Source organism: Elephantulus edwardii, unplaced genomic scaffold (assembly GCF_000299155.1).
Source record: "Elephantulus edwardii isolate Elephantulus edwardi_28Jun2011 unplaced genomic scaffold, EleEdw1.0 scaffold00127, whole genome shotgun sequence".
In the NCBI taxonomy this organism is placed as follows: Eukaryota; Metazoa; Chordata; class Mammalia; order Macroscelidea; family Macroscelididae; genus Elephantulus; species Elephantulus edwardii.
The window spans coordinates 152,097-164,999 of record NW_006399877.1 but is presented as its reverse complement, the minus strand read 5'-3'; the positions used below and the strand labels follow the sequence as shown (position 1 = coordinate 164,999).

The following is a 12,903-nucleotide window of genomic DNA, read 5'->3' as shown; positions in this document are numbered from 1 at the left end:
CCCTCCCTGCCCTGGGGGAAGATTCTTCCTAGTCTCTGTAGCCCAAGGTATCTTTTTTGTTATCTTGCAAATACATTTTCACATGGCATCTGTCTTTCCTTGGTGATTCTGTAACTGTGACCCTTCTCCCATTTCATCAGACACCACTGAAAAAGAAATGGGACCTTCCTGTACCAGTCATATCTGATTTGACGGTACACACAAAAAAATAATAAAATAAAATAAAATTTAAAAAAATAAATAAATAGGACCTTCTACATTGTTATGTGCCAAGTTGGAACTGACCCTCCCTCTGGGAGGTTCCCCAAGGGAGTTAATGACACTGGACGAGATTGCCCATCCTTTACCCACAGATCAGCTGGTGAGATTTGAACCACATGCCTTCAAGATCGCAGCACAGCTTCTTGCCACCAGGCCATCAAAGCTCCCTACATTAAGTAGATGGAGAAAGGATTGAAGCTATCAATTATTTCATCTTGCTTGAATCAACAATCAACACCCTTGGTACCAGCAGTCAGGAAATCAGGAGATGTATTACATTGAGGAAGTTCACTGTCAGGGGCTGCTCCAAAATGATGATGAGCAATGATGTCCATTTAAAGACTAAGGTGTGCCTGATCCAGGCCATAGTGTTCTTAATCACCTGCTATGCATCAGAGAGCTGGCCAATGAATGAGGATGACAGAATTGATGCCTTTGAGTTGTTGTGCTGGAGAAGAGTACTGATTATCTATGGACTGCCAAAAGAACAAGATATGTCTTGGAGAAAGTGCAGTCAGAATGGTGGTCCTTGGAAACAAAGATTGTGAAGCTTCGTCCTTCATACTTTGGGCATGTAGATAGGTGAGACTCATCCTTGGAAGGAGACGTCATGCTTGGAAAGAGATGTGTGTCAGAAACGATGAAGATGGCACAGGATAGGCCAGGGTTCAGGTTGGCTGTTCATAGGTTCAGTATGAGTTGTACTCAACATCACCTAATGACAACTCTTGTATGCGGTGTAGTGGTTAAAGAATTCGTCTGCTAACCAAAAGATTAGCAGTTAAAGCCCACCAGCCACTCACAGGAAAAAGTTGACGGCATCCACATATCACTGGACACCCTAAAGGGAAGTTCTGCTTTATCCCACAAGGTCGCTATGAGTCAGAAAATACTCAGTGGCAGTGGATCAACGCTATGGAACCTCATTAACATACTGATAGCAGAAGAAAACCTCAGTTTCCAAAAAGATCACCCTCATGGGTAGAAGTCAGGATTTCCCCGACTCCCTGTAGAAGGTGAGAGGAGTCCTGGGAAGTGGTCAGAGAAGAAAGGGCCTCAGGAGCTGACTGGCTTGAGACACAACTCCGCCTCCGGTTGCTCTGTGTCATTTGTTCCATTTTTGCATTTATTTCACTTTTCCATGTTTACTTCAGCTGGTGTGTGTTTCTGTGTAGGGCCCTAGTCCATTTTCAGAGACCCAGCACATGATATCTGCTATCCACATTGTCTAATGTGTGAGCCTTCCTTAGCTGCACGACCCAGCCACCCAGGGATCCTGTAGGCAGTGGGTGAGGATGCCCGTGTCTTATGATGGTTTCCTACAGGGCAGAGAGAGACTCCCTGGAGAGCAGCCACTTTGAGGCCCAACAGCTGGTAACAAAGCTGAAGGTGCAGCAGGAACAGCTGGAGAAAGAGGTCCAGAATGCACGCTTCACGCGGCAAGCTCTACAAGGTGATTCAGGGCCCCAAGGTTCTGCCCCATGGAAGCCCCAGGGTCATGAACATGAGGCCTGGTCCAGCCAACTCCAGCCCTTGTTTGAGGGGTCAAGCAGGTCCTGAGGCACTGACCCCAGGCCTAGGGCTAGACTGTGGTCACAGTGCCTGCATCTGCCTCTCTGCCTTAGTCTCTGAACTGCACTCAAGACTCAACCCCACCTCCAATCAGCCCATAGCCATGTGTGCAGGCCACCATGCTGGTCCTGAAGCCTGGTATATGGATCCAGGATGCATTGACCATGGGCAGAGAATGCTCTGTGGGAGGTCTCCAGGGCTTGGGGTGGGGAGGGCGGCTCTGTGAGCTGGACCCTGACATCCTCCCACAGTGGACCTGGAGCAGTTGAAGAGCTCGGGGGAGATCCGGGAAACAGAGCTGCAATGGGACTTGGAGCAGCTCCGGCAGCAGGTGGCACAGCTGGAGCGGGACTCACAGCTGGCCCTTGAGAGCCAGGTGCTGGCCCACCGCGAGGAGCTGATGAGGCTGCAGAGGGACAAGGTCAGCCTCCGGAGGCCCACCTGTCCACTACCACTTCCCAGGGCTCTTCCATGTTCTTCAGGGGCTTAAGGAAGGGCTGGAGACAAGAAGTCAGGGAGATATGTGTGCTGGGCAATATGGCACAGCTGGATCAGGGAGGACCGCACAGGAAAACTGGCCTCCAGGTGCACAAGGCCCTCATTCCTGGGACCCTGAAAATATGTGCAGAGCTAGTGTAGAGATCTAAGTGTCAGCTGGCCTGGCTACCACCTGAAACCTTAGAACTGGAAAGGCCTCACCATTCTCCTAAGTCCACTGGTCACAGGCACTTGAGGGAGACTGTAGTGCCAAGCACGGATGTGATGTGGTGTTTAGCACTATGAATATCCAAGGAAGGTCTATAAAATGTTAAGCAAAAGTAGCATGACATATTGTGATTGTGAGGCAGAAAGATCGGAGGAAGCTCTCGCCTCAGTGTCTCCATTTGGAGACAGGGAAGAGTAGCTGGCCGGACTGGACAAATTTGGAAAGCCATCCACTTGTCCATCCATTCAGTCACCAAATTTCCATATGCCTGCTTGTCCATCCACCGTTTATCTTGTCCATCTACCCACCCATGTACTCATCCATCCACCCATCCACCCAGCCAGCCATCCACTCTTCCACTTGTCCATCCAACTATTCATGCGTCCATCTAGCCATCCATCTGCTCATCTATCCTCCCATCTACCTCTTGATACATCTTTCTGTCCAACCATGCAGCCATCCATCAACCCATCCCTCCCTCCATCCATTCAGTCACCAAATGTCCATCCACCCATCTACTTATTCATCTACCTACCCATGCATCCACCCATCAACCTATCCACTTGTCAGCTATGCATCAACCATCTATCCACCAATCCATTTATCCATCCAGCCACCCAGACACCAATCCATCCATTCAGTCACCATCTACTCATCCATCCATTCACTTATCCAACTACCCATACATAAACCCACCCATTCACCCCTTCATCTGTCTATCCAGCCACACGTACATGTACACACCCAGCCCCTTGTGCAGTTCTTACAGTCTGCTACTTTGCCTCATCCCAGGAGACTGTGAGTCTCACACTGACAGAGGAGAAGGAGATGGCCATTCACCAGCTGGAACAGGAGAAGGAGCTGGTGGCAAAAGGTGTAGCTGACAGGGAGGCTCTGAAGGAGAAGATCCAAAACCTGAAACAAGAACGAGATGAGCACCTCCTGCAGCTGGAGCATGAAATGCAGCAGGTAATGGGGGACTGCAAAGCAGGGAGTAGTCAACAGGCAGACACCTTCTTCTCTGCCTCAGCATGCATTCTTTGACTCAACGTGAGTACCATGTGGCAGGCAACTCCCTAAGCAGGTGAAGCATTCCCCAGGTGCTGTTCTTGACGGTCTGTTTCTCCTACCATAGTTGTAGGATTCAGTCACATATCCATCCATCTACTTATCCATCCATGCATTCATTCACCCATCCATTCATCTAATGCATTCAACAATCTGCCTGTCCATCTGCCAATTATCCACCCATCTGTTGTCCATCTATCCATACATTTATCCATATGTCCATCTGACCAACCATCCATCTGCACAAGTATAGTACTGCTCATTTAACTATCCCATTGTTCACCTGTCCACCCTCCACCCGGTCATGCACTGTAGCATCCATTCATATTGCTGCCCACATACTCAATTCTCCATGTGTGGCCATGTACACACCCAGCCAGCCATCAATATGCCTGGATCCATGGACAGACCATGTATCTATCAAATCACTAACGAGTCAGTCATTATCACTCCACACCGTGTACACAGGGCATTATTGTTCTTTGTCGTGACTAAGTAATATTCCATGGATAGAGAGGTCATCTGTTCTCTTAGGCGCCCTCAGTGTATATTCAGGTGTTCCTGATTTTCCTGCCTTTTTACAGCACTGTGGCTGACAGCCCTGAGCACTTGCCACTGCACACATACACTATCTCCTGGTTGCTCCCACAATGGCCTGGGCATGATGTGCATCTATGATTGTGCCAAGTTCTGCCAGGTCACTTTCCCTCTGCTGGCCTCTCTGAAAACTGTGTGACTGTGTGCTCACCTCTCTACAGTTACTGAGACTCAGCATTGAGGGCTCTGACAAAGCGACTCTAGGCAAGGGTGGCTGTGAATCCCTCGTCGGTACTGGGCCAGCCTTCTGTGGCAGCTTCCTGATCCTCACACCCCTCACCAGCACCGTCTGTCTTCTACAGGTCTTGGCCTTGAGGGAAGCAGAAGGGAGCCTCCTAAGGGAGAAGTTATCTGCGGCCTCACAGGAGCTGGAGCGGGTACAGAGGGAGGCTCAGGGTCGGCAGGAGCAAGCGGAGGTGAGCATCCCACAGTGAGGACCCTGCCCTATGCCACAAATACATCTTCCTGCCACCAAATTGGCCTGAGGCTCATTCCCCACCCACCCAGGCCTCAGTTTGATGAACAGGAAAGATCTGCATGAGCTTAACTCTCCCAAGAAGAAGAGAAAAGCAAGTCCCAGCCCAGACTGACTAGTTAGTCCAAGGGACACCTGTCACCCAGAGCAAGGCAAGCACAAGCATTGCTACATTGATCTACTGCTCTGTGGTGAGTGATACCCTGTGATTCAACTCTTTGCCATGAGGACAGGTGCACACAGCAGGGCAGGCTGGTAGGAATGCAGTCTTTGCTGTGAGGACAGGGGTGCACAGTGCAGGTCGGTAGGAATGCAGTCTTTGCTGTGAGGACAGGGGTGCACTGCAGGCTGGTGAGAATGCACAGTCTATGGTGTGAGGACAGGGGTGCACTGCAGGCTGGTGAGAATGCACAGTCTATGGTGTGAGGACAGGGGTGCACTGCAGGCTGGTGAGAATGCACAGTCTATGGTGTGAGGACAGGGGTGCACTGCAGGCTGGTGAGAATGCACAGTCTATGGTGTGAGGACAGGGGTGCACTGCAGGCTGGTGAGAATGCACAGTCTATGGTGTGAGGACAGGTGTGCACAGTGCAGGTTGGTGGGAAGGCACAGTCTTTGCTGTGAGGAGGACAAGTGTGCACTGCAGCTTCGTGGGAAGGCTCACTGGACCTGTGCAGGTATTGCTCACTGGGTGATAACCTGTTCTAGGACCTCTGTGAGTGTTCTCTACAGGAGGGTGTGCTAGCAATGCACAGGCTCCCAGTCTCTGGTTCAAATCCACCAGTTGCTCTACAGAAGGAAGATGGACATTGTCTTCCCATGAAGATCTGCTGCTGCTGGGATCTTGTGACTCCCAGAGACTGTATGAACATCTGAACCCTGTCCTGTCCTCCACCATCTTCACTGCCTCTGATGTGCTCAAGCCCATGGTTCCAATCACTGTCAGTCCATCTTTTCAGGGTCTTCCTCTCTTTTTCTGAGCCTCTACCATTCCCGGCTTTATGTTTCTTCCCAAAGACTGATTCCTCATGACAGTATACTCAAAGTGAGACCAAGTTTCACCATCCTTTCCTCTAAAGAACACGTTGGTTGCACTTCCTTCAAGATGAGTTTTGTTTGTTCTTTTGGCAGTCCATGGGATATTTCGTTCTCTTTGTCAACACCACAATTAAAAATCATCAATTGTTCTGTCATCCTTCATTTTCCAATTTTCATCTTCATTTGTTGTTGTTATGTGCCGTCGAGTCACTTGCAACTCATAGCAACCCTATGTACAACAGCCCTAAACTCCACTCTGTCCTGTGCTGATCACACCATCTCTGATACACCCATCCCAATTGCCCCAGTCACTGAATCAATCTACCTCATAGAGGGCCTTCCCCTCCTGTGCTGTCCCTCCACCTTACCAAGCATGATGTCCCTCTCCAAGGACCAGTCCCTCCTTACAACATGTCCAAAGTATGTTAGACAGAGCCTCAGAATCCTTGCCTCCAAGGAGCTGCCCGGTTTGACCCTTTCCAAGATGAATCTGTTTGTTTTCCTAGCAGTCCATGGTACCCTCAATACTCTTCTCCAGCACCACAGCTCAAAGTCATCAATTCTCCTTCTATCCTCCTTAGTCATTGTCCAACTCTCTGATGCATAACAAGTGATTGCAAAGACCATGAACTGTATCAGACACACCTTAGTCTCCAGAGAGACACCATTGCAATTTTAAACAACATGGCCTGGATCAGGTGCACCTTAGTCTTTAAAGTGGCATCTTTTCTCTTTAGAATTTGGAGAGGTCCTTAACAGTAGGACCTTGCTATACATCTAAGAGCTGTACAATGAATAAGGATGACAGATGAATTGATGCCTTTGAGCTGTGATGTTGGAGAAGAACACCAAGCATCCCATGATAGCCAAGGGAACAAACAGATATGTCTTGGAGAAGGTGAGACCAGAGTGCTCTTTGGAGGCAAAGATGATAAAGTTTCCCCTCACATACTTTGGGCTTGTTGCTAGGAGGAGATATTCCTTGGAGAGGAACATGATACTTGGAAAGGCAGAGGATCAGCAAAGGAGAGGAAGACCTTCAACCGATGCATTGACACAGTGACTGCCACAATGGGCTTTTGTGTGTCAGAAAGTGTGAGGATGGCACATGATAGAATAAGGTTCAGATCTTCTGTTCAGAGGGTCATCAAGGGTTGCACCTAACAACAACTTAACAGCAGACTTCCCCAATGCAAACCTGTCTTTTGCTCTTGACTGCTGTTATCTTGGGCATTGATTGTGGACCCAAGTGACATGAAATGACTGACAGCTTCAATCTTTTCTCCACCCATCGTGACTGTCAACATTACAATTTACAGCCTCACAAAGGTGATGGAGGGTCACCACGAGTAGAAATTGACTCGGCAGTTGAGAGAGGCTTCCCCATTAGACACAATGCCCGACATTGGCAGGGTCAACAAGGTCTAAAGGCAGGACCTTACCTGAGCCTAACCTCACCCCACAATGAGCAACATGCACACCAGCCTCCATGCTGCACCCCTCAGCTGCTTCTAGTGAAAGCACAGGTATGAGGTGGGGTGAGAGGAAGCGAGGTATGGGCGAGGGGCAAAATTCCAGAGTCCTTCCAATTGAGAACCCCATATGGAAAGGGCTACAGATGTCCAGGGTACCCTCAGCCACAGGACCCACCAAGAATCCCAAATTGACCAGGAGATGCTCGGCCTTGGGGGCTCCAGGTGAAAATTGCCCATGAACTGAGGCTGCTACGAGCAGCTGGCTGGAGTCTGGAGTCTCCCTCATCGTGAGTCTGCCCTAGCTACGCTGCAGGCAGGAGTCAGTGCACCTCTGGGGTCCCTGTCCCCTCGGTCCCCTAGGTGGTCTGGACAGGAGTCAGCGCGCTTCTGGAGCACCAAGTCCCTGCCACCACTGGACAGGCAGGAGTCAGAGGACCTCTGGTCCACCATAACACTCATCCCCTGGTGGACTAGGCACAGCTGCTGTTATTGGGGCCTCTGAGCATCCCAGGAAACTGTGGGTCATGCAGGATCAAAGAAGGCCTCCAAGAGCCAGGAAAAGTCTTGACCAAAAGTATCCCAATTCCTCAGGTCTTAAGGTGCCCCTCCACCAATTTCTTGAGGCCCTGCTGTCCCACTTCACCCTCCCCAGTCCTGGCTGGCCCTTCTTCCCAGCCTTCTTCAACCTGCCCCAGAGACAACAGAACAAGAGGCTTCTGGGGACAGCGCTGGCTTCCAGAGCCTTCTCTCTCACTGGCTCTGAGTGTCCCCTGAGTATAGTGTGCTTGCCTGCTGCTGGCTTTTCTGGGAGCTCGTAAAGGATTCTGCCACCTCTGAGGGGAAGGCAAAGCCCACTGGGAAGGGAAGGGAGAGACGTAGCCTGGCAAGGGAAATGATGACCTAGAACAAGCAGCAGGAGACAGGCCCCGCCTAAAGCGTGCTGCACCCGTACTGGCCCCACACCTGGTCTCTTCTGGTCCGTGAAAGGCATCTGGGGCCTTACTGAACACCTACTCTCGTGTGGACAGAGACCATAGCCTGGACTCTTGGTCAAGAGGGCAGCTGGATCAACCTTCATGAAGAGCAGGGTGCATCAGGGATCCAGGATGGGGGCTGCAACATCTAGGAGTGTGGGCGAGCCCTGGGCTCTCCCCCCACAGATCTTCAGTAGGAAGTAGCCAGTTGTAGGATACCTATCTCTAGACACAAGACTTTCTCCTGTGCCCCTTGTGCTCAGCACCCCAACACACCCAGTACCCCTAACACACCCAGAACCCCAACATACCCAGAACCCCAACACACCCAGAACCCCTAACATATCCAGCACTCCAACACACCCGGCACCCCTAACACACCCACCACCCCTAACACACCCAGCATGCCTAAAACACCGAGAACACCCTGCCAGCCTTACACACTCAGCACCCCTAACATATTAGTGCACCTAGTCAGCCTTGCACACCCAGCTGGCCTTACACATCCAGGCAACCTTACACACTCAGCCAGCCCAGCACATCCAGCCCACCCAATACACCCTACCAGCCTTGCACACCCAGCTAGCCTTACATGCTTGGCTAGTCCAGCACATCTAAAACACCCGGTACACCCAGTTAACCTTGCACACCCAGCCATCCTTACACACTCATCCAACCCAGCACACCCAGGACATCCAGCCAGCTGTGCACACCCAGCCAGGCAGCACACTCAGTACACCCAGTCTTGCTCAGCTAGGCAGAGGCACAGCCCTGTGCCTCCTCACTTGCCAGGTGAACATCCTCTCCTCACAGGCTGACAGAGCATGGAGCAGAAACATTTGAGCTAGAAGAGGGCCAGTGCTCACATCCCTCTGCCCCTGCTCTGACAACCTGAGGCCCCTCAGGAAAACACCCCACCGAATGTGGCTGCTTGGCCTGTCTTTCATATCACAACCCCTCAGAAGCCTGTGCTTGTCCTTGATCCCTGGTCCTTCAAGATTTACTTGGTGTGGAAGCAGCAATCAGGCACACAGGCCAGGCCAGGCTCAGCTGTTGCCCACCTGATTCTAAGACAGTACATAACTTCCAGAGGCCAACAGACAGGCTCCTACGACATCCAGTGTCCCCCTCCAGGCCACCATCTCCTTGCTGACCAGAGAGCTGAGGGCCCTGCAGGCCCAGTTTGCAGATGCCATCTCTGCCCACCAGAGCGAGGCCTCATCTCTGAGCAGTAGCCTCCGGAAGCTGGCAGCAGAACGGAGCAGTGAGGGGAGAGAGGTAAGGGGGTGTGTGGCCGGGATGGATGAAAATGAAGTGGTGGTTCCAGGGCCGACTAGTTCACTGTTAGCTGTGAGGAGAAACGGAGAGCGTTTTCTCGTCCTCTAGGCTGTCAAGTGTGACCTCAGGGGACAACATGACTTGTGCCCAGTCAGGGGCCTGGCTAAGTTCCAGGGACAGTCACTTCAACAATCAGCTTCTCAGGGCCTGCGACTTGGATATGGGTCCTCGCCCACTTGGCTCTAGGGGTGCACCCTGCCCTCTGTACTTATGTGCTTGTCCAGTGGAGCTCACCCACCTGGTCCCTATACCTCCCCTCAGATGCCCAGTCCTCAGAAGATCCTGATCTCAGAGTGGCTGGATGGGCAGTGGTGCTCAGGGAAGGCTCACGGACTCTCCAGTGAGCAGACAGCTAGCCCTCAGAGCCTCGGCTCAGCAGCACCAAGACCTCGGTGGACAGGCCTCTCAATGTGGGAGTGTCCCTGTTCAGTACTGCCTACCTGCAGTCTACTTGCCTGTCCAGGTCCCTTCCCCCAGAGGCTCAGAAACCCTTGGCCAGGGAACAGATCCCAATTCTTTCCCTCTCCATCTGTGAGGCTATACATCGGGATAGTACGAGCTGGATCTCGGGGTGCCTGGGTCAGAGGCAGAACAAGAAATGGAGGTTGTTGACATTGGAGCCCTTGGAGCCCCACCTGAGGCTGCTGAGGCTTGGCTAGTAGATCTGAGGGGCGTTTCTGAGGCCTGCTTGACAGGGCTGGTGGGGGAGGGCTGCAACCCTAGGGGTTCAGCCACATCCTGAGGCTTCCACTGTGGTATTAAGGAAGGGGGAGCACCCAGCCCAGGTGGAGCGCAGGGCCATAGCGGCCCCTCCTCCTCAGGTCCTGGGCTTCCTGCCAAAAATAGCAGGCGGGCGCTGACTTGGCGTTGAAGCAAGTGGCCGCCAGGCTCCAGGCCGGGGTGGGGGGCAGTCCTGCTAGCAGCAATGGGGAAAGGAGAAGGGCTTGCTCCTTCCAAAGCACCCTCCAGAGGGCCACGGAGTGGGGCTGGGGGGCAAGTGTGATTTACATGACAGGCTGTTTACTTTGGCCTCCAAAAAGAAAGGTCCCCTTTCAACAGATGTCAAAGTCAGCTGGTCAGCGGCCACATGGGGAACTGGAAGGGAGGTTTTCAAATGGGGGCAGGAAAGACAGGACTTAGGGTGAGGAAAAAAAGCAGGGGCTTCAAGAACAGTTCCAGGTTCTGGAAGAAGCAGCCCTTAAATGGAGAGGAGCCCCCAGAAAAGGCATGAGGAGGTGGCCGAGGCCCAGAGGCTAAAGGGGGTGAACATGCAGCAAGGGGCTGCACAGGGAACCCTCCCAGACGCCAGGCTGGCCCAGGTCACCATGGAAACCATAACACTTCCACAGGCTTTAAACTGGAGGAGTGTCAGGTCTGCCCAGTCCTGCCTGAGGGCCACGTATGTGTGCACGTGCACATGCATACACACGAATGACCACCACACATATGCACTCACAAAGGTACCAGCTCATGTATATATGTGCACACATGCATACAAACATACTAACACTACACACTCATACACACCCCCCACAGATACGACAGGCTCAGGTATATGTATGTGCATATATATGTGCATGCATGCACACACAAGAACTTGACACATACATGCATGCCAGTACATATCCACATGCAAACGCCATGTGTGCACCATCTGCACGGCACACACACATGCACTCTACATATGCACATAGACAAGGCACCACCCCTCATGTGAACATACAACCATACACACGTCATGTATGTATGTAAATGGACAAACGCTTGTGCTTATGCACACGTGCATCCACTGCTGTTCATGCACACTTACGCATGCACGCTGCACTTGTGCACACGAAACATGCTTGTGTGCAAATATACATGCACGCACATGCACGTGTGTGACACTAAACACACACTGCATGCTACAACTTGTGCACACACATGTATGCACATAGAAGTGCACACGTTTCGGGCACACCACCCCCTGTGGGCCTGACACACATATGCACACTGAGTACACGTGCCCTGTGCGCACGCACACACAAGCGTGCACGTGCCCAGGTCAAGACCCTGTGGCTGCCCTCAGCCCTCCCATCCTCTGTGCTCGATGTTGACCACGTGAGTTGCCCCCTGCAGGAGATTTCAAAAGAAATCATGCCATTTCTAGTAAAGAAATAATTTTTATAATCACATTAAGAGATTTGGCTGTAAAATTCCTGTAAAAGAGATGGTTGTTCTCACGAGGAGGGGTTGGGGGGCACGGGGAGCTGGGCTCTTTCCCGATTTGTTTTGATTTTTTTCATCTCCCCTGCCCTGGGAAATGGAAACAGTTTACTTTATGATGGATCAGCCCATTCTACGGTCCTTGACCCTCTGGGCGCGTTTCTGCTGAGCTGTGCGGAAACGCCTGCCAGGCTGGGCTCCCCCACGTGGGGGCGGGGCAGCAAGGGGGGCGGGGTCCTGCCCCACACAGAACAACAGTGGGTGGGGGTGGAACGGAGCAGCCGGGAGAGAGGGCTGTTCTCCAGCCTGTGATTCCGGCCCGACCGGTCAGCCACGCTGCGTGCTGCCCACTGCCCCGCTGCCCACTGCCCTGCTTCCTCCCCGATGAGGTGGAAATGGAGCTTCTCAGAGCGCCTGGTGCAGAGTTCAGTGTGGACCAGGGTTCTGGGGAACAGCTGCCCAGTCTCTTGAGTGAGGCCTGCCCTCCTTCCGCTCTCCCAAGACCCTCCCACCAGGGGTCCCTGGGGACCCAGTTTGGGACCTTAGACCAACCCCCAATGAGCCAGAGCAGTTCAGCCCTGGTGTCAGTAACAGGCGACCCCATGGAAGGCCCTCAGTGAGGATGGATGAGATGTGATCACTGTCTTTAACGCAAGAGGCCAGAGAAAACTTGGCAAGACATTGGGCCTTGGTGTGGTGGGGGCCCTTTTCCACCCACCCCCACACTGAAGGGGAGGCAAAGCTGCAGGGCAGACTGCTGGACGTGCTGGTGCCAGGACCCCGTGCCGCTGACACCCCCCACCCTGGAGTAGACTCCCTCACTGCTGAAGAGATGAGGGTGGGGGATCAGTGGGCAGTAGCTGTCACTGGTGTCCAGTGCAGGCACAGGGGCAGGGCCATGGAGTGGGTCCTACTGGGCAACAGTTCCAGGGTCCAGGAGGAAGCAGGGAGATGACCAAGACCAGAAGAGGTGGAGAAAAGCCTGCCAGGCCCTCGTGGACAGCTCTGTGGCCTCAGCAGGGCTGGGGAGCTGCGGTATTGTAAGAGTGGTGAAGCACAGAGCATCCAGGACCCCAGCCCAGCACACTGGAGACCAATAGGCCAGGGTCCAGGACCCCAGCCCAGCACACTGGGGACCTATAGGCAAGGGTCCAGGACCCCAGCCCAGCACACTGGGGACCTATAGGCAAGGGT

At 52.6% G+C, this 12,903-nt stretch overlaps 1 protein-coding gene across 1 annotated transcript in view; it reads left to right on the top strand.

Moving 5' to 3' along the window:
* The window catches only part of LOC102854313 (putative ciliary rootlet coiled-coil protein-like 3 protein-like), a 45,977-nt gene that overhangs the window by 26,179 nt on the left and 6,895 nt on the right, over positions 1 to 12,903 (top strand). Inside the window, exons 16-20 of the mRNA XM_006893493.1 lie at positions 1,587 to 1,714; positions 2,085 to 2,254; positions 3,332 to 3,508; positions 4,507 to 4,620; positions 9,301 to 9,444. Of these exons, the coding sequence (XP_006893555.1) occupies positions 1,587 to 1,714; positions 2,085 to 2,254; positions 3,332 to 3,508; positions 4,507 to 4,620; positions 9,301 to 9,444 (733 nt within the window). The remainder of the gene's footprint in view (positions 1 to 1,586; positions 1,715 to 2,084; positions 2,255 to 3,331; positions 3,509 to 4,506; positions 4,621 to 9,300; positions 9,445 to 12,903) is intronic.